This window comes from Lissotriton helveticus, chromosome 12, assembly GCF_964261635.1.
Source record: "Lissotriton helveticus chromosome 12, aLisHel1.1, whole genome shotgun sequence".
In the NCBI taxonomy this organism is placed as follows: domain Eukaryota; kingdom Metazoa; phylum Chordata; class Amphibia; order Caudata; family Salamandridae; genus Lissotriton; species Lissotriton helveticus.
This window is the reverse complement of record NC_136073.1, coordinates 245,844,227-245,866,041: the sequence shown is the minus strand read 5'-3', so window position 1 is coordinate 245,866,041 and position 21,815 is coordinate 245,844,227. Positions and strand designations below refer to the sequence as shown.

General features: G+C 43.4%; 1 protein-coding gene across 1 annotated transcript; it reads left to right on the top strand.

The window, feature by feature from the left end:
- The first annotated feature begins 1,327 nt into the window (after window positions 1–1,327).
- Window positions 1,328–20,927, top strand: SPATA2L (spermatogenesis associated 2 like). The gene is made up of 3 exons (XM_078670769.1): window positions 1,328–1,427; window positions 9,748–10,054; window positions 18,106–20,927. Exons 2-3 carry the CDS (start codon window positions 9,749–9,751, stop codon window positions 19,249–19,251), a joined length of 1,452 nt encoding a protein of 483 aa, XP_078526895.1. The 5' UTR covers window positions 1,328–1,427; window position 9,748; the 3' UTR covers window positions 19,252–20,927.
- Window positions 20,928–21,815: the final 888 nt, after the last annotated feature.

Sequence of the window (21,815 nt, the reverse complement as noted above, 5' to 3'; positions counted from 1 at the left end):
CATGTGCCTCCGCTGTTGCAGCCAGTGGCAGGAAGTGGCAGAGTGTAGCGCTTGAAGTCGTTTGGGCTGACAGTGTCAGACAGCGGCCCAGCGATGGTGTGCGTGTGTTACACACCAGTCCGTGGAATGTGTGTCCGTGCCGTTGCGACACTGGCTCGGCTCTGCACCCGCCTCAGCACTCGCAGATGAATGTGTGCACTCCGAGGCAGTGTGTTTGATGCAATGTTGGAAGGTCTGTGCTCCAGCCGCGAAGGATGTTTGTTTGCTCCACCTGACGGCACTTAGAGGCACCACATCGCGCCAACGGCCAACGCCTCCAACAATAGTAAATGCAACGCCCACTGTTATTGTAAACTGGTATTGTAACGCTAGTACGCCTCTTGCAAGCGTTATAGTCTTTAACCGAACGCCCCGCCCACACGCCAGCGCATAACCCGCCCACTGGTATCCTAATGCCGTGCCCATCGCTGTATGCAGACGGCCATCACGCCGAACGCCGTGCCCATATCGCTGTATGCAGACGCCAATCACGCCGAACGCCGCGCCCATATCGCTGTATGCAGACGCCCATCACACCCCTAACAGACTACTTTTCCCCTAACGTTCTTTCCCCCCCCCTAATGTATATGGTGGGCTGCTGTATAGCCTATGTCCATCTGCTGAGACTGTGTTTTGCAATGGTGTATTCGGTGTTCCGATTGGCGCTGTGGATCTGGAGCTTACCCGCCTCAAAGGTTTGGGCTCTCTCTTTATAATATTAGTATGGATATGGATGAATGGGGAAAAGCAATTCCCCCTATTTTTAGCATACGTGTAAACAGAGCCGATTCAGGAGGGAGACTCTTGATTTTTTAAACAATGGCTACATTTTAGCTGACACATCTGAAATTGCCTTTGATTCAAAAACTCACACTTTCTTGTTTTCAATCGTTGGCATGTATTCTTCCAGCATCTCCATCTTACTAGGATAAAAAATATTGGCATGTACGTACTAATAGTATGGTAAGCAGACTGATCAAATATTTAAGGCTCAGTAAACATAAAGTATTTCATATAAAACTGTAGCTGCAAATAAGATGTTGGCAGAATTAGATCCCAATATCTGTCTGCCAATAAGATGCTGGCCGAATTAGAGGCTAGCGTCAGCATCATCTGTTCTGCCATCAGGCCTCTTTTATGTGCGCCACCACCCTCTTAGCCACCGGTCCCGCAGCCGTCCACCCTTTGACCATTCCAGCGGCGTCTCCGCCGGCAGCTTCCCTCTTTCCTTTACTGGGAATAAGTAAACAACAGTATTTCTTCTTTTTCTATTACTTCCTGTTTCTCTGTTTGTTGTCCTTTGTTTATTTTTAGTTTAATGAGCTTCCTTACTTTCTGTTTCAGAATCGAAGTGGCTCTGTAAGGCCAAGGAAAGAAAACTTTATCAGGTAATTTATTTGCTTTTTTTTGCACACTGTGAACCTAAAAAGAGACAGACACAAAGAATACGTAATTTAAGAACTTTTGGAACACGCAGCGTGCCATGTGTTAATTACGTAACACTCAGAGCTGCCGAGTTCGGAACTAAGGAAATAGGTTCGAGTCTTGGCGTCGGCTCAACAGTCTGTGATTCCAAGCAAATCGCTTAATCTCTCGATGCCTTAAAAACATGAATGTGTGCTTGTGAAATGGGAATGGTGCTCGTGTAAAGCGATCCAATACCTTCAAGTCGAATTCGCGTTGTATAAAACTGAAAAATATATATGTAGGCTATGTGAAATTGTGTATTTTACTGCCCAGTTTATTTTGATGCAGACAGGTATGTATTAATTGTATTAGTACTAATGCTATGATTTAGCCGAGAGGGTATGTTTACTTCAAGACGCCAAATTTCTGTTGTATGATAGGCAGTGCTGGAATTGGGAAAAATTTGTTCCTGTAGGCGTAATCCATAAATTGGGGGGAAAAGTGTGGCAGGGTAGAAAAGCGGGGAAGTGGGGTGGAGTCAAGAAGGGCAAAGCTTGAGAAACAGTCCGACAGTCGATTTATATAATTCTTTTAAAACATCTGCTAGGAAATGTCAACAAGGAAATATGTGACTGTAAATATGTTGTTATACATTACTTATTTGGTCACAAACGGGCCGCTTTAAAAAAAATACATTACAGGGCTGAGACAACTACTGCAGAGATCATTGTATTCCCATCAATTTTGCAGGAATTATAATGCTCGTAACCACCAAGTAAAATCTCCATCATCTCCTAAAGAGAGGACAACTTCCACTCTGTGCGACTTTTAGAGCTTTGCGGATTGTGCATTAGAGCCATAATCATTGTTTCCTATTGGGAGAGCATGTCACTCCCCTCTTCTGTATGGTCAGCAACACTAACAGGAACTTGCTTGCAAGGCTGGGCGGAAAAACACTGCTCTACCCTCTCACGTCTTTTTTTTTGTATGCTTTTTAGACCCCATTGCTGTTATGGAATTAGTTGTTCTTGCATAAGTAGGGTGACAGCAAGACACCTCACTCAGTGGGGCAAAACATCAGTCTGCCAACATCCAAGCATAATGCTGATAGTAAATCTCTCCCCACATCTTGGTGGCACTACCTCATTGGGATCTGCATGCCTCCATCCCTGGAATCCAGTTCCAGTGGGGTTGGTGGAAGTGGGTTGACGCATTGAATGCTACGATTGACTTTACTTGGGTTGGACCCTTGATTTTTGGATTTCGCTATTTGGGTCCAGATGTTTTAGTATTATGATTACTGGAAACTTAATCTCATTGGGCTTTAGTCCACAAGATATACAGGTTTGAACCCATAGCCAAAGAAGCAGGGGTAGTTACCCTTCGGAAGGTGGTTCATTGCATTTGTTGTCCAGAATCTCTGTTCTAAGGACCACCACTTTTTACATACATTCTTGTTAACCCAAAGATTCCTGATCTCCTCCCACTCAACCTGAGTAGATCCAGGTAACACATTGGCAATATGTCTAGTTTTTTATATCGTTGTATTCACCCCAATATAATTAGGATCATAACCAGTAGATTCCAATAGCCCCAAAATAAATGTATCCTCTTAAGAGAAAGTGGAACTGGCAGATGTCTCACTACCTCTCCAGCAAGTTATGCTGCGTTAGACAGGGTGTCTTAGGAGTCAAACAGGCCAGTCTTAGAATCTCTTATCTGCAGGTAATGATGGATAGATTCCCACCCTTTACCCCTAAATGGGTTTGCACACACCATTGTTGGTATTTTACAAATAATTAATTATTTATTTCGTAGTATTAGTCTACAACTTAAGTGGATCAGAATGTTTACAACTTTCATAAACAGCTCTGCAAATACTATGCAAATCAAAGCAAATGTTAGCTAGGCCCTGATCATGTTTCATCATGCATCCATAACCTGGCAATCTATTCCCTATCAAAAGTGTCTGTATATTGTCAGCCTTCTTATTTATATGGCTTTATTAGTTTACTAATCCATAATTATGCCAAGCGATGTAGCGTTTCCCTTCATAGCTTTCCTGTCATTTAGTCAGCAGTCAGAATTCAGCTTTTCAGCACCTCTCCTCAGCAATCAGCCCATATGTTTAACCTCCTCTCTGCACTTGTACCTCTATCACTGATGACGTCTTATGGAGTTAGGAGGAATCCAAGGAACCCGGAGCCAATAACTGAGCTGCGTCTTGCAATGCTTTTTCATTGTGTACTTGTGTACCGGGCATATAGAAATTCATTTGGTAAAATATAAAGAGTTAAAAATAGGTACCAAGGAAACCAATATCAATTGGGACAAAATATAGCATTAATAAGCAGTGTTTTTTTGCACATCTCCAAAAATGTGGGTACCCATACAAGCATGTGAATTAGGTCATTTTTCCCAAATTACTTTTTTTTCATATTGTCTTGCAATTGGAAGGCAGAAATGCAATGACATACATTTGGTAATAACACTTGCTCTACTATTCTGTGTTCCCCTAAGTCTCCCGATAAAAATGCTACTTCACTTGTGTGGGTAGGCCTAGTGCCCCTGACATGAAACGTCCCAAAACGCAACGTGGACACAACACATTTTTAAGGTGAAAACAGACCCTTTTTTTTTGTTGCAAAGTGCCTAGCTGTGGATTTTGAATCCTAGCTCAGCCAGTACTATACACTTGTGAAAATTAGACACCCAGGCCAATCCAGGATGGGGTGACTTTTGATGCTCCCAACAAGATCTGTTATCCAGAACCCTTGCAAACCTCAAACTTTGTAAAAACAAATCCAAAAAAGCCATTGTCGTCATATTTCTGTGATTAAAAAGGTCTGGAATCTGCCTGGATTCACAAAATTCCACCCAGCCGCATTCCCCAAAGCCTTCCAGTGAAAATGGTACCTCACTTGTGTGTGTAGGCCTAGTGCCTGCACCAGGAAACAGCCCACTACGCAATGTGAACACATCACATTTGTCCTGTGAAATCTGACCCTTTTTTTGCAAATTGCCTTGCTGTGGACTTTGAACCTTAGCTCAACTGGCACCTAGGGAAACCTAGCAAACCTATTACATTTTTGAAAACTAGACACCCAGGTGAAAATACATTTTTCTCACATTTCTGTGATGGAAAGTTCTGGAATCGGGACGGATCCACAAAATTCTACTCACCAAGACCTGGAACACCCTTCCCGTCCACCTCAAGCAATCTGCGTAGCTGACCCAATTCAGGAAGGATCTCAAGATCTGGCTCTTCAACTGAACCTCCACACCCGGCGATTCAGCAGCCCGCCCCCCCACTCCTTGTGCCTTGATGCCCTCACTGGTGAGTAGCCGCACTATACAAAACCCTGATTGAGGAAAGTGGTTAAATAATTCAGCTGAAGTCAGCCTTCAACATCAACTCGGGAATACCTGAAAGGTGTTCGATTTATAGGTTTAACCCTTCATTCAGCATTAGCTGGATGTTGTTGAAGACCTACTGGCTACAATGTACATAGAGTGGGTTTTGGGTCAGACTCTCCGGCTTTCTTGATTGGAGGCTTTATTATTTAAATTCATTTCCCTGCAACATTATGGTTGATATTTGCCTTAGCCACAGTATACACACCTAACTCTGCCCAGGACTCCTTCTTGGTAAGCGGTGGGCCTCCTAGCTCATCCCTTCCACCACGGCTGATAGCCCTGAGCGTTTTTCATTGATAAGACCGGGCGAGTGTATGCTACCATTTTTCATTGATACTCTTGCTGGGGAAGGTCCGATATAGTTTGTTTTGAGGTGTTTTTGCTATCTTTGACTTTGTTTCTTAGAGGGGACCCTAGGGGACTGCTTAGCTTTCTGCAGTTGGGGTAGGCAGAAGGTAGGGGAGGAAAACTGTGAACATAGGGAACACGATTTTATGTGATCTGACTTACACCATACATTGATGGATTAATGTGCTTCCTGTAACCGTTACTGGTGTTCAGTCTATGTCGAAATGTTTTTGCAGAAGCTGTAAAACCATAAAGAATGTCCCTGTTTCCCCCGAAAACGTTATTAAAAAGATTTACACCCAAAAAAATATAGGGTCCAGCAAAAGATCAACAATCCAGGGTGACCACGCAGAAAAGGTATATTTCCTACCTTATTAATGCTTGTTGTTTTTGAGTATTGGAAGGCTCAAGTGTAGCACACTTCTCCAGAAACTCGAGGCTAGCACCATTACCAAACTAGAAAAACACCTAGCCGAAAATAATTTTTATGAACCCAATTTTGTTTTTGGGGAATTTTCTTTGTATCCTACGCTTGCAAGTATAGTTCCTTTCTGTCTAGTTGTAGTTCTGATCCTTTTCTGTCCCATGTATACGTCCTTCAACTTGCCTCAGGTCCCAGCGAAGAATGGACACGTGTATTACTCCTATCTCCGCATTCCTGCAGAAAATCAGAGAAAAGTTTTTCAGCGAAGTAAAACCTCTCATGAGCTGAAATATCCTTTCTATCCCTTCTATTAAAAATCACTTGCTCTTCCACTCCATTGAAATATATTTTTTTTTTTCTTAAATTCGGACCGATTTTTAGACTAGTAACCCTGGGATCTTTGTTGACCCAGTTTTTTCTCTTTTAGATTGCCTTCTTTGAATTTTAATTGAGGCTGTTTGTGTCCCATGGTGTCTATCTATTAACCCCTTAATTGCTGCCGTCGGCCAACGGTCGTCACGGCCACTACCTCCCCAGTGCTGCGCACGACCGTTGGACGTCCATTCAGCACTAGTTCCAATGGACAGCGCAGCACTGGGGAGGTTTATTTACAAGCTCTAAAGGGGTTAAAGCATAAATGTGAGTAGTGATTTTTGTGATTCTGCTTCATGATCTTGCTGATGAGTCACCTCTTTGCTGTATGGCCAAAAGCACTGGATCTTTCAAGGTACCAAGCTGGAGAGGCACCATGCTGTTCTGGAATCTCTCTTTGAACCTCAGCCAGTACTGAAGAGCTGTTGTACGTTGTTGGAGGTAAGGTTGCATATAGGCTCCCATATGACTGACATTGATGTGAATTAGGCACCATCCCCATGGGAACACACACATTCATCACTGTATCTTTCCCTGTGGTGCAGAATGAGGGCATACTATCTGCATTTGACTTGTTTTTCTAGAGATCTTTACGGGCAATGCCCATTATTGCTTTGATAGTTTGGGGATAAATGGTAGGTGTTTTAATATAGGAAGTTGTCAGAGGTGTGTCTGTCGCCGCTGTTTCCTGCTGTTGTAACTCCTAATGTCTAAGCTGCTGCTATATCCCAATCACGACGTGCATTAAGATCTCTCTGGTTACATTCATATTTTGTTGCTTCCTTGTGGTGTGAAGCCTAAGCGCCTTCTACTGACATGTCTGTCCTACTAATGTTGTTGATCCCAATTATGTATCCTGTATAGTATGTGGAAGTCTGTCCTGGAAGAGTCATGTGCTCTGTGCTTATTAAAGGCAGGAAAAATAGACCTCAGTGGTATAGGTATGAATTGCCACTATAATGAACATTATTCCCCTCCCCGTTAGAGGGAATTTTCTTATTGCTAAATCTGCAGTAAGGGAAGGGAGCATGTTCTTGTCTATTTCTATTTTATCAGCTATGGCATGTAAAGATTCCAGTATTGTTACTCATGCAGTATTTATAAGCATAATAATCTCCACTCAGATAAGGATGCACTTTTCCTCCTTCTCATGTGGATTTTAAAATCCCTATGGTCATCTCTTATTTAGCATGTCTCTGGATTTTGGGGTCTTGGGCCACTAGGACTCTCATCAGATGCCACTGTAGCGAGAACCCCACACCTGGTAGATTTCCTTAGTCCCAAAGGCAGTTGATTTCTCTGCAAACACGAGGAAAACAGCCAGGTATTTTCCATGCCTTTTTGTTGGGCTGCGCAGAGTGAAAGGCTGTGGAAAATCAGAAATAACTGTCAGAGAATATCATTCTCTTACAAGGTAAACTTACAACAGTACCCCCTCAACCACCAGACTGAGTACATACAGAATCATTGGCATTTTATCATTAGACTGTATTATGTGTTAAATGTATGTAGATCATATGAATAATAACTATCATCAAAGTGATTACTACCTCAGTCATAACAAATATTGTTCAAGCAAATAAAATCTAAACCTTAAATATTAATTGCACATCCCTGATTAATAAGTCTTTTAAAAAAATATATATATTATTGTGTTTAACAATTTGCTGGCTGACGCCGGCCTAAAAGAACTGTCATACATGTAGTAACTTAGAGAGCTCCTCTATATTGCTTATTCATACTCTGTTACGTCTTTTACAGCCATAATCACGTCACTATCCTATATCCCACTTACCAGCCCCTTAGCTCAGGTCTACCCCGCAGTTGGTCTAGATGAGTAGATCAATTGCTCCCCCATCTCCTTATAGAATTTCCCATTTACATACCATCAGTTACATCCTCGGCTCCTCTCCAGTGGTTTCCATTATGGCAATTGTCATGTCTGGAAAAAGTTGCAGATCATCCACCAGTTTCTCATCAGCCCTTACTCCCCCCCCCCCCCCCTTCAGTCTAGATTCCGCCCCTGTCCAGTCAGCTACATCCCTCACCCAGGATGCAATTCATGGCGGATGATGTGACATCCAGTGTATTTCCAATCTATGCTTCCTTAAACCAAGGGATAAAGCTGCAAATTTGTGTTGCATTTTGCAGTTTTTCGAATTTGGGCGCACTCTCAGTAAACTGTTTGTAATATTTTCCTCTATTTGTATCTTTGTCACACGTTTTGTTATCTGAATGGCCTCCCGCTAGTATTCTAAAATTGTTCTGAAATACTAGGTCATGTGTATAAAATGTGCATTATCTACGCCTCGTTGGGGGTAAACCAAAGATCTGGTGGAGCATATTCTACTGTGGCGTGACGGGATGTACTATGTGTGATGCACAAAGTTAAAATGAATTAGCTTGAAATGAATGTTACTAGATATCTTGATCCGTAAAGCATGCAGTTCTCAGTCCTTATCCGAGATAGGTTCCTTTATGTCTACCTCCCATTTACCACAGACTCTCGGAGTGGGCACCTTACGATCTCATGTTAGTGCTCGCTGCAGGAGAGATACCTAATGGCACCCATGGTCTTCCTCCAAGAGGCCAGATAGATTTGTCTTAAACTTCCTATTTATAGTAAGATATCACATTATTATGTATTTAATTGCTAAGCCATGTTATACTGCCATACATCTGAAGGCCAGAATGTCTCCAATTCAGAATCGTTGTGGCTAATCTGTCTTATTCCAAAATTGGTATCCCGAAGATAAAGAATGGTGTCTGGAAAGGAATGCATGACCATGAGTAGTATTGAAATGTGTCCATGTGGCGGTTTCCAAAAGATGGTTTATAGAAGCATTTAACAACGTAATGTGCCTTACTTCTCTTCAAAATAGGCTCTCCACTTAAGAAGAGGCAAGAACACCTCACATATTGTAACACCTAGACCCAAACCAAAATGCTCTGCCTGTCGTTAGTTATTGAGCATTTTCCATGTAACAGGTTAACAAGGCATCAATATTGAGCACAAATCCGCTGCCCAACTGCATCCTATGTATGGCTCTGATATTACAGTTTTCACATACTCTGTCTAGGCCTTTCCCCCCCGTTCACCTTGCCAAACTTTTTCATATCTTTAGCCCTGCTTACAGTATGAAGTGACAAAATGGACCGTCTTCCTTGGAGCCCTTGTCATTCAGAGTGCTCTGTGGTGGAAGAAATGCAGCGCAGAGCTTGACAAACACCCAGAATAAAAATATACAAATCTTCCTGACAGCTTCATCTCCATCAAAGTGCATACTCCTTCTCAATCACCCCAGAATTCTTGCAGGCCTTCACCAAGCGTTCTTCAGTGCCACTGATTTTCAGTATGTTCTCTTCTTTCCACCCCTGCCAATCCTTTCCCCGCTTTGCCCTACCTACCTTCCTTTCTTTCTCTCTCTTCCTCTTCCCTTTCTTATTGAAACTTCCTTGCATGGAAGAAAGGGAGCACCTATTTGGTATTCGTCAAATGCATAACTGGAAACATGGATCTTTTATACTCCTGTCCAGACTAGGTTTCTTCATTGAGCTACTACACCACTAAGGAAAACCTCTTAATAAGTTAATGTTGATGCCCAACTTACATATTTGCAATCCTATTGCTTGACGCAAAGTAAGAACCAATTCTGTTAAATATTTGCTTCCATATTCTTGTGGATTAGTTGTTTCTGTACCTTCCACTTCCAGGAGTTAACCTGTGTTCTTGATTGCAGGATGGGTACTCACAATCTGGTGGAGGAGTACAGGAAGTGCCTGGAAAGGAACTGCAACTGCAGCGCTCCCAGTACCTGTACTGATTTAAAACTGAAGAACCTAGTGCGACAACGTTTGGAGATGGATCCAGAATTGCATAAAGCCCTGCGTAACGAGGACGTCTTGCCGGTGATAGACCGTGCCCTGCGGGCACAGGCAGATGTGACATTGATACTGAAAGGTCTTGTGCGAGCCTTCGAGTCCTTGGAGCTGGCAGCTGTGAACCTCTGCTGCTTCCCATGGCGCAAGGAGTTCTGTGTAATTAAGGTGCGTCCTAGTGGCTCATATCTGAATAGCATTGTACCACCTACTGGGCAGTATATGGAGTTTGTGGGCATTGACCGTTCCCCAGTACACCAACAGAAATTGTGCAGGCATAGAGGAAGGGACTGTTGTGATGCATCAGTAATACCTCAGCTCAGAGTTGTAGGCATTCACGGACGTGGGTGATTTATAGATCTTGGTGCAATTTATGTGTGAGGGAATAATCCAGATTCTTAAATAAGATCATTGAGAACTGAAGTGAAGCTAATGTCTGCTGTGGAGCTTGTGAGCTGTAAGATGAGGGATTCAATCACTAGTATAGTTGTTTGACTTCCTCTGGCTGATGGCATTGCTAAGTCACCTTACGGAGCAAGACAAGCACTCTCATGTCAAGAGTGCCACATTCCTAGGCAATGTCTGTTTGGTGCCTTGTTGGGTTACGAATTTATCACAAAGAGTACATAAAATTTTAGAGTCTCTTGTTAATTGTTATTGAAGTAGCACATATGTACACTGATCAGATGTCACTACTTAGATGGTTTGTGAAGATTGACTAGTAGGTAGAGAGAGGAGTAACCTGAAAACTGTTTAGAACTAGAAGCTTAAACTGCTTCCTACCTTTGAGTTAGCTATATATAAAGACCTATTTTCAGGTCAAAGGAGATAGTAAAAGTTCTATTTATTAACATATCCTCTATAAACAATACTGCACTTTAGGGGCATTGTAGTTCACATAAAGATGTGGAAAGAAAAGTGTCCAATTTCTTCCAGTGCAGCGAATAGTGGTACACACAGACTATTCTGACACGTGTGTTACAGTCAACAAGAATGCATGAGGCTGACTTGCTGGGGTTGTTCGGCCCAATAAACTCTAAACTGGTAGAGTTGATCGAGAATTTTGTTGGAACTATCCAAGGCAGGCTGAGGCCTGCACACAGGCAGTTAAAATGTTGACTGTAGTGTCCTTCCAGACGGGGAAAATGAAATTCCAAGTGTTTAAACACTTGGCACTGAATTGTGCCTAAAAGAAGGGGTCCGACTGATCTGATGGTCATGTCTGCTTTTAACAAACTTGACGCAGGACTCCTTTTTAGGTCTCGGACTGCGAACCGATTGCGAAGCAATCGTCGCTCCGAGACTCTATTGCAATCATTTCTGCTTTCAAGGAGTCAAGGGAGACAGGAGACAATTGATGTGCATGCGCGCGTAAACGGATCAGGTCACGCGCGCTTCCTGTCTCCCATGGCTCCTTGGAAGCAGAAACGCACATACACACATAGACCCCCACCCCCCTACACACTCACACACACACACACACAGATAGACCCCCCCCGCCGCCGCCGCGCATACACACACACATAAAGAGACCCCCCCGCCGCGCATACACACACAGAGAGAACCCCCCACCCCTCGTAGCCACGCATACACACACGCACGCACACACACACATACAGAACATCGCCCGCCTCCCCCGCCCCGGCCGCCGCCGTGCGCACACTGTGATACATACAGAACCCCCCGCGCTTACAGACACACATCCCCTGCCTCGGCTCGGCGTGTCTTCTCATTGCTGCTTGCGCAGGGACAGCCAACGTGCACACGCACGGCGACGGCGTCTCCTGCGCTACAACCGTGGTTTCGGTTTCGCGCCCTAACGTTATTTTGTATTGTGAACGCAATCAGGTATTTTAGGTCGCCCTCATTGAAACATATATTATGATCTACCTTCTCTGAAACAAAACCCTTTCGTAAATAGACATATGTAGTAGTTACTGATAATAAGAAACCCTCTGAAGTCCATCAAATAAGGCTGAGTGGAATCATCTTTGTGTGACTATCATTCACAATCACATTTTCAGCGGGGCTAAAAGTCTGCTTAAAAAGGGCCGTTTTTTGAGGCAGACCTGCACACAAGGGACCGCAAATGCTCCTTAGAGACCAACACGGTCGTCCCCGTCCCTCTCCTACCTCCACCGCCCGTAAAATGTGTCTAATGGAGGCTTTTACCCACGTGAAACCCTACCCACCTCTTTTCTGTCCAAAAGAGCAGAGAAAGCAGACAGCCTGTGCTCTTGAATCGGGCCGATATCTTATCGTCGTAATTTTTCCCATTCCGTATTCCTGTTGTTTCGAACATCCTCTGTGTCTGTTTGATGTTTCTGAAGTGAGAAAGTGCCTAATATATTCCAGGTTCCGGCGCGGATTGAGCAAACCCCCCCCCCCCCCCCCCCCCAAAAAAAAGAGAGGAACCGTGAAAAACTGTCAACCATCCCGGAAACGGACAAAGGCCTAGCTTTTTCTCAAAATATTTGAAATTGGTTGGGCATAAATGGGAGTAACATAATACAATGAAAATGATTTGTGTGGAGAAAATGTTTCATTAAATTTCAATAAAGGTGCACCAATCGTCAAGTGCAACGTCACAGATCACCCGGAAGCTGGCAGTGCGTGCAGACAGGTAAATAAATACACTGGAGATGCAGACTGGGGCATGGTTTTCTATACGTCTCGTTCGGCGGGCACCGTCCACTGGGGTGTACTACCTCTAAGGCTCTCGCTTCGACGTATCCTGACCGACAGTTGCTCATTGTTCTTACTTTTGTATACAAAGCTGTCCATATGGTCATCCATGCTCTTAAATGACCATTTTAAGTCCTTACCCTGTACAGCGGCCGCAGCTGGGGCCCCCCTTGACTCAGGAGTTTCATAGCCGTCAACCAGACACCCTCCATGGCTGCTCGTCAGTAATCTGTACCTAAAAGGCCCCTGCACAGCGGCCAGTAAAGACCCGTACACAACACTTCTACGATGCCTTCTGTGCTGCTGCCATGCTCTTTATCACTTGCCCTCATCAGACACGCTTGTTACCATGCATCTGTGAACACAGCACCCTGCCCCAGCGGGGTCCTAATGTCCAATACATTAACGCTGAGAGCGCAGCATCCTTTGTACGGTATGTGCGCTGTAGAGGAAGCCCCAGAGATCTCTGTCCTGTGGTGGAACTCTGAGAGAACCCAGAGAACTGCAAACAGCCCCAGTAACCATACTTCCTAAAAGCATCGCTTCAACAGCTCTAACCTGTAATTAGAAGCCAGTTCATTAATTTATTTACTTATTAAGCGCAACTGTTACTTGTAAAGGTATCCTGGCGCTAATAGTTCTGCTCCCGCATGGAAGTCCTGTTCGAATACAGCGGGGACTATACATTATGCCATCCTACTCCGACCGTGTGCCCACTGCTCAACACCGATATAAGAAATCGCATCTCATGTAACTCTGTGCTCATGTCGTTTCGTATAAAGCACTCATAGAAGAGCATTTAATAAACATATCATTACGGTCTGTAACGTGCCTCGTATAGTATATTACCCACACACACCACAGCCCTCAGAACCCTGCAAGAGGCTTAACTTTAGTGCTTTAGTCCTGCCGCATGGACGTCCGTGGCCCTCTATAACGAACACTGGCATTCCCCATCATTCAATATAGTGTATATAGAGATAACTCTAACCACTAGTATATGTAGCAGACCTTTGTACTCATTGCCATTCCTATGTGATTCTTAGAGTGTATCCATTTTTTATCTCTTCCTTGAGAGACTTTACAACTTGTACATTTGCAATTTTTTTCTATCTGTATCTCTTCCTTGTGTGACTTTACAACTTGTACATTTGCAATTTTTTCTGTTTGTATCTTATATGTAACTCATGTAATCCTAAGTCCTTAAGTATTGCAACTGGTTCTTTTGTAAAGCGCTCTGACACCTTCGGGTAATGTTAGCGCTATATAAAATCGCATAAAATAAAATAAACACAGCGGCTCCTTCGCTTTTACCCCATCCGCGATTGACCGGGGCCCGTGGCTCCTTCCCGCCTCGGCCACCATGACAGAAATGGTCAGTTACGCAAATACACCGCCGCCCCCTCTGGCGGGGCCTACGTCGATGAATTCGCGGAGGGATCAAAACTAAACGCCAGCAAAAACCAGCAGGACGAGGGGTAAGCGGGGTAAAGGGAGAAGGGTGTGTGCCGCTGCTTGTTTTTTTTGGGCTGTATTGCAATCTGATTTATATAGCGCAAAGAGTACTATCCCTTGTTATTTATTTAAGTATCGTGGCAAGCCTCGGTTGGATTACTGACAGCCGTGCCTTTCGTTTGTTAGTTGTAGACAGAGGCATTCAGAGGGCGCCTGCTCCGTGCACTTCCCCTTCCTCTCCTACTTGTTTTTTTTTGGTTCTCCACGGTTTGTCGTCACACCTCATGTAAAATATTGAAGTTGAATGCCGGTTTTGAGTTTATATTTTCTTTGAAACAATTAGGTGTAATCAGAAGCATTCCAAGGGCGTCTCTTCCGTTCTGTGCACTATCCCCCCCGCCCGACTTGTATTTTTTGCTGCCTGCTGAAGGACACAGCTGTGCGGCCCTAAATGGTGTAATGGTACAGTCATGTTTGTGAAGACGCTGAAAGGCTCCAGATGAGGAAGGCCAAGCACCGATTGACTGCGATATTTTTAGATTGAGTAGGCAAAAGAGGCAGAAAATGACACAACTACTGTTTGGATGAGCTATAAAAGGCAAGCGATGCGCCCCAGAGCTGTGTGCATTTTATACTAAGCATTTGATACCGAATAGAATTACATTCTGATATGATGCTTTGAGTATCAATAATTTCATGCAGACATACAGTTTGTTACTAGCACATCTGAAAACAAGGACGTGTAAAAGAAAGCCCGGAGGACTGGGGCATTTTTTTCCTTTTCTTTGTTCACGTGTAGTCATGTATGCTGAATAAAGGGAAACTTGATGTCTCTACTTCACTGGGATGGCATGTGTAGAGTACTGAGGTATCGGGTGTAACGCTAGTGCATTCTGGTAATTGTAGTCTTGATTTTGTTTCCAAACCCTTTTGATAAACAAACCTCATGCAGTGATTTGCAAAAGGAAAGCTAAGGAAAATCATCTGATAGAGGCCAGGGAAGGCGATACTTACTAACGAATGCACAGGGATGCAATTATCCTATATAGCTAGTATGTGCGAGAATTTTGCCGACATATTTGTGTACGTTCGACTCTGAGCACAGTCAACCAAGCCCTTCACCCTGCCATGGTCAATGTAACAAGTACTCCAAAACTCAGTAATAACTCCATGTTGTTTATGGTCCAGGAAGAAATGTATTATGGTGTAAACCCGGTAAATTAGCAGGTTCATCAAAAACATAGGTTTAGCTTCTCCCCTGGGCAGAGGGAAAAGCCAGAGTTGTAGAACCACTCGGCTGTTTGTGACTGCTCCCGCCCCCCCTTCCCGGGTGGAATTATTGGCCAATCCTGCTAGTTATATAGGATTCTGTTTCTGGCGTCCACCCCTTGGGGCTGAGCGCATTCTAGCTGATTTTATATTTTGTGTATCCTTCCATTTATGTGACACAACCTTCACCGCTCAGTGACAGATGTGCTCTCCCTCTGTGCCTCTGCTGTTTCGTAATATGATTTTTTTAAGTGGTGATGTATTTAGAGTGCACTCCATAACAGTAAGCACTGGGCCATGGGCAGTGCTTGAAATGGAAAAATCGAAGTGCAGGTACCCTGTATCAGAGTGCCTGCTTGTTTCTGAGAAGTGCCGGTACTCTCCAATGAAAAATATGACTTTTTCTTCATAAGTGAGGGACTCTCCCTCTCAAATTAGAAAAGTGCCGGTACTCAGTACCGGACAGTACTGGCCTACCATGGGCTATAATAAAAATATTTCATGCAGTCAGCTACATCTCTTTCCTACGCATTCGAGCGATGGGTTTTAATCTGAATTTCACATGCAGGGGCATATCTTCAAAGTACAAGACCGAGTTCTCACTTTTTATCCTAGAGCACCTTGATGCTGAATCAGGGTAGGCTCAAGCTTGCAGCGGCCAAAGCACAACTACAACTCCCAGAAGTCAAAGAGCTGCTGGTTAGAAAACCAGGACTGGTGTGCAGAGTTTCTGCTGACTTGTGTCCAATTGACAGCTATTTAGTAGATGCTGCTGCAGGAGTGTAAAGCAGGTCTCTGCCAATCGTAGAAGCCCCAAATCCCCTAGGGCCCCCCCACCCCCTTGAGTCCAAGACCAATGATTATATGTAGCATATGGGAGACTCAGAGGCCCCTGGTGCCTATTTTAAAAGCAGTGAACCTAAACACTGCTCACATGTATAGCCTTGAGCCCTTCTGTGCTGCACAAGCTCTCCTCTGCAAGCTAATATCCTCCCTAATAGCGGGGTTTATGGATTTAAATACACAATACGCAAATATGCACCAAGTGTTAGTAGGGATTAGATTAACAGCATAGACATGGCTCATACATGTTATGCCAAAGCATTGTCCTTCACAATGCCAGTAACTCAAACGTTAATGCTGCGAGACCTATTGCATTGTAAATGCTTGTTGGAAATGTCGAGTCCTTCTTCACCATGACCTGCTGGCACGATCAGGATTGCAGTCACCAACATAAATTTTTAACACTTGTAAACGGGGTGAGCCTAGAAGCCTAGCACAGTTTACATAGCTTATAATAGCACTGAATAATTGAGAATAAACACAATGGCCTCTGTCTATCTTTGGGACCAACACTATGGCTGAAAGTTTCCAAGATTTCCAGCCCTGGCAGACGTTTTTGCGTTTCCACTTGAGTTCGTAACTATGTTGTAGTGCGAGGTCGGTCTGACATAGATGAAGTGGCTCTGCAGCTGTACTTGCAAGGAAGACAAAACTCAACCACCTGTTGGGATAGTGCTATAATTTAGTTGTAAATATGTCCGTGTTGAAAGGGGGTGTCTGAGGAAAGATGAGGGGACAGTGTGACTGGAAGCAGATACCTTTGTTGTAAGAGTATATGGGGTTCAGAAAGACAGGCATCAGTGGGAATAAACATAATTTAGGTTATAAAGAAACCGTCGTAGTGCAATCCAAAGGCTAACATAAATACATTCTGAGGCTCAAGCTAACACCACCAGTCATACAAGAATGACCCATAATGAATTCTTAAAATGAAGGTCACTTTCAAATCGTTTGCAAAGTACTGAGGTGATTAAAAAACCGAAGCCAAAATTTGCAACCCTGTTGCAGAGTGAAAAACTGCAGATAAGGGCTGAACCCAATAAGGCTGTTGACTGTTATTTCTTGCCAGAAAATTACCTAGGATTTGAAGGAAGTATGTTTTGCAGAAAATTGTCAAGTGAGCATCTGAGAATCAAACATGTTTGCGATACATGTTGGGTAATTGGCAACTCTCTGGCTTCACTTAAGTTTCGCTTAGCATTGAAAAGTTCTTTTTTTGCCTTGCTGATGACCGTTGCCTTTGTTTGAGAAATCAGCACGAAATATAGCATACCCTTGGAGCCTTCAGCTAAATTCCTGTATGTCAAGTTTCAATCACATTTGCTCTGGGGGTGGAGGGGGGCAGGGAATTGGTTATGAAAATAGAATTGTTTCTGAAGAGATCCTTTTTGTGGTTCGTAGTAAATATTTTGTGAGATATTTATGTTGCAGAAAAAGGTTTTGGGCGGACTTCGAAGGGTTAAATGATTAGATATATTGACCATATATCCTCTGGTCCTTAGATTTTCTGTGGATGAGGATTTTAGGATAATAAATCTGTAAAATATTCAACTTTATTTCATAAAGCAGTTAAATGCTACAGATTAGCGAGAAATGTGGATGTAGATTCGCGACTTTTAGTAATGTGCACGTTTTTCATAAAAAGCTGAGAAAATTCTTTAGAGTCTTAATGCCCCACAAACCTGAGACACACACATCTGGTCAAAGAAATGGTATACGAGGTCAAAGTGGTGAGGTTTTGGGATAGTGCAGGGGGTGCATTTTAGTCAACGTACAGGTTGTCTTGCAGTAGGAGACAGTTATGGTCCACCTTGCTCCCTAAATGTTTTCACTCTCAGTGTAAGTATCCATGTGTTTGAAGTGGCTAAAAACATACAAATGTAACTTGAAGATTCTGGATGACAAACCAGCAAGTTGACATAAAGTGCTTCCTGGCCCTACATGAATAACAATGCCTTTCATTTCAGATGTTTTCTGGAGGATATGTGCACAATTTGAAGTCTGCTTTTTCTGACGAAGACATTGTCAAACACCTGAAGAAGATGGGATATGTCAAGAGAGAAGAGGACCAATTTTTCAAAGTGACCCATCGCCCCTCGATGGCTGAGCTGATCGGAACGGCATGCTCCTTTTTTGCAGCTAGGTTGGAGTGTGAGATTCTGGCAGAGATAGTCTCAAGACTGGATAAAGATAAGGTGCCAGTTGCCCATTTGATCCAAGAGAGGAGACAAAATGTTGGTGGGGTGGATGGGTGTGTAGAGAGACTCAGAAGGCTGGGTTCCCAGATGAAGAGTGCAGAAAGGATGAAGTCAGAGGTCCAAATTCTCCAGGACTTAGAAGGTGATATTTACACAGATGTGCCTGCGATCCTAGCCCAGAATCAGCATCTGAATACTGATCAGTTTGTTCGAAGTAAAAATTTGGAGCCCGGCCCACCCTCGGGTATGAGCTTTGAGCAACTGTACAGTGCCTGTGGCGATGGTTCTTATTACCTGCATGGGGTATCTACGTCTCATAGATGTATGGGTAATGGAAAAGACAGTTGTGATTGCCCCGCGGGGCACGATGGTAAGGAAGCCTCACTGAACAAGCTTGGCATTTACGGCATGCGGTCAGCCAATGAAAATTTGAATGGTGGTTCCTCAATAAATGACTTCACTGGGAATCCAAAAGCCGAGATCTACATTAATCTTTCCATGGGAGCCGCATATACACTGCATGACTGTGTAATTGACAAAGCTGACCTGGGATACAGATGTGACGACTGCCATATGCTGCATGATTTGGTGTGCGAGGACTTGGACAGTTGTCGACTTAAACAGCACACGACCACTCATATTAGCCTGCAAGAAAAGGATGCAATCTTAAAAGAAGTAGTATGCAAAAGGTATCAAGCCCATACATGCATTAGGCAAGGCAACCTCCCTTTTTTTCGCTGTGACTTGTGTCAGGAGCTCCATTATATTCATTGTGAGGACTTAACAAACTGTAGAACCAAGAAGCACGCAGTGCGGATGATACACCTAGAAAGTGATCAGAAATTATGGTTACGAAGAACAAAATTGGATGCTTTATTGAACAAAAGTCTCTTGAGGCCAGGTTCATGGGTATAAGGCTCAGTTGGTCCCTTTGGATGGACCTTATTCAAGATTCCTTGAGGAAAAGGGCTCCCTTTGCACATATGAATTTATCAAAGAATTTTAACTTTCTAAACTCGTGGATGATGAGCTACTTCATCGCACCACAGCTTTCACTTGAGTGATTTTTCTGCTGTAACTGTCTTAGCTCTTGGCAAATCAATTCTTATTGGTGAGTTGCAGGGAACAGTGCAAATCCAAAACTCGATTTCTTTTAACAGAACGCATTTAAGATCTGGGCATGTCTTTAGAGGGCACCATCCTGTGACGGTGAGGTGTGGCCATTTTTTGTAAAGAAATCTTATTTGTTTATTTAGGGAGCTTTGCTTGGTGATAAAAGCATGCCACTTTGCAAACACTTCAGAGCGCTTGATAGTGGATTCAGTCAATGACTCAGTACACTCCAAGAACTCCAGGCGAGTAGACTAGCACTGAATGTTTCAGGCTGTAACTCTGGTTGAAGTTTGCAAGTTGAGCAGCCTCCTCAGTTATTGTTGCTGGCTTATTTGGTGGATTACAGATTAGGCTGGGGGTCTGAATTTAGCAAACAGAAGACATATAATAGCCATATTTGTCAGCCTCAGTGTGCAAAAGAATTACATTTTTGATATTTGTCCTTCTCACTTCTCCCACCCCCAAAACGATGCTATTGACTGTTTTATAGCGCATAGCCTGACTTTATTACACCATGGGTTGCCTTATTGCTATCTATGCATTTCCAACTGTTTCAACGTAGACCGTAGTCTGAAAATTTGCAGGAGGGTATATTCTGAGGCCATTATTTTGTTAGTGTACTATAATGTTTACCAAGTGTAAAACCTGGTAGCAGATGTCATACAAACAACGGGGTTGTGTAAAACATCAGATCTATTCTCTCTGTCTACTTGTTACTAAAATCAGGAATGTTGCATCATGAAGTGTGTGTGAGTGAGTGCTGCGTGTCACCACAGAAAGTTCCATATAATGTAGAATTTGACTGCAGGACAAAAAAATATGACACTGTGAGTTACAGTCACCATGTATGCAATAACCTATCAGACTTGAAGGCATGATTACTGTGGGTACAGTAGCTGGCCAGAATCAGTGGGGTGATCACCTTTGGTAGACTCAATCACAATATGTGCTGTAACCTTCCAGACTGGAAGTCATGTTGAGTACAGTAACTTACCAAATATGAAGATACAGCAAGCATGTATTCAGAACCTCAATTTTCTGGAAGGGACAGTCACTATAGATAAGTATACATGGTCACTTGGGGGCCAGTAACCATTTAGACTGGGTGGAATTGTTCCCCTGGGTGCATTAACTTGCCAGATTGAAAGATATGGTCACCTTGGGTACACTTACCTTCCAGACAAGAAAGCACATTCATCTGCGTTGTTGTTTCCTTTTAAACTGGAAGGTGCCGTCGGGGTTTACTACAAAACTTACCAGACACAAAGGCACAGCTAGGGGTGAAATAACCAGTCACCATAGAAAGTAAGGTTAGCAAAAGTGCAGTAATCCTCCAGACTGGGAGGTTTAGAGTGGGTGCACTAGCATGCCAGGCTGGGAAGGAACATTGTCCAGATGATACTTTGTTTGTGCATGATCTGGGAGTAAATATGTGATATTTTTAAAAATACCTACTGATTAAAAATTGCTCAAGGACAGTTTTCAGTACTAGGCTGGGTTTCTCTCGTCCACATTCATGCAACATTCACCAAAATGGAACAAACGGTATTCTTGACGGAAAGAGTAGGGTGGAATAACATAGTGATGGTTTCAAAAAACACCTCCAGTTTGGTCAGTTTAGATGGAAAGTTGATGTGACTGGTTCTCTGTTCCAAAACATTCTGGGGCACAGTACTAGAAGAATCTAGAGGCGCCTCCAGTGAAACCCCACATGTCGAGGACCTTATTCCCACTCACATTTGCTGTGCCTCACTCTGCACGTCATCGTTATATTCCATCTCCCAACCCTTGAGACCTCATTGGAGTATTTATCTTTTTTAATTCTCACTGCTAAAGAGGTCACCAAATCAGCACATTTATTGTGCCTCAATCTGATGTTGTCACACACTCGACACAATCATTAACTCTGCGTTATTTTGCTGTGGAGGTCCCGTCAACATTATTTTATTGTGCCTTGCACTACTGTAGGGGCCTCATCAACAAACTATTTCACTGTATTTCACCCTGCAGTAGATTTCTCATCAGCCCATTCATTCACTGTCCTCAACCTGCCGAGATATCATCAACACATTGACTCACTACCTCACCCTGGTATCTGGGGCTCATCAACACATTCATTCCCTGTGCCTCACATTGCTAAAATGGCTCCCTGATCAGCAAATATATACTCCTTATACCCTTCTAAGAAGGCATCAACACATTCATTCACTGCATTCCTTTGGTAGAAAGGCATCATCAGAACATTCTTCCTATTTTCCTTATACTACTTTGGAGCCTAAGCAACACAATTTATGTAGCAGCTTGGTGATCAGCACATTCTGTGCCTTTCTAATTTATGAAGGCCAGTTCAACAGTTATTCACAACC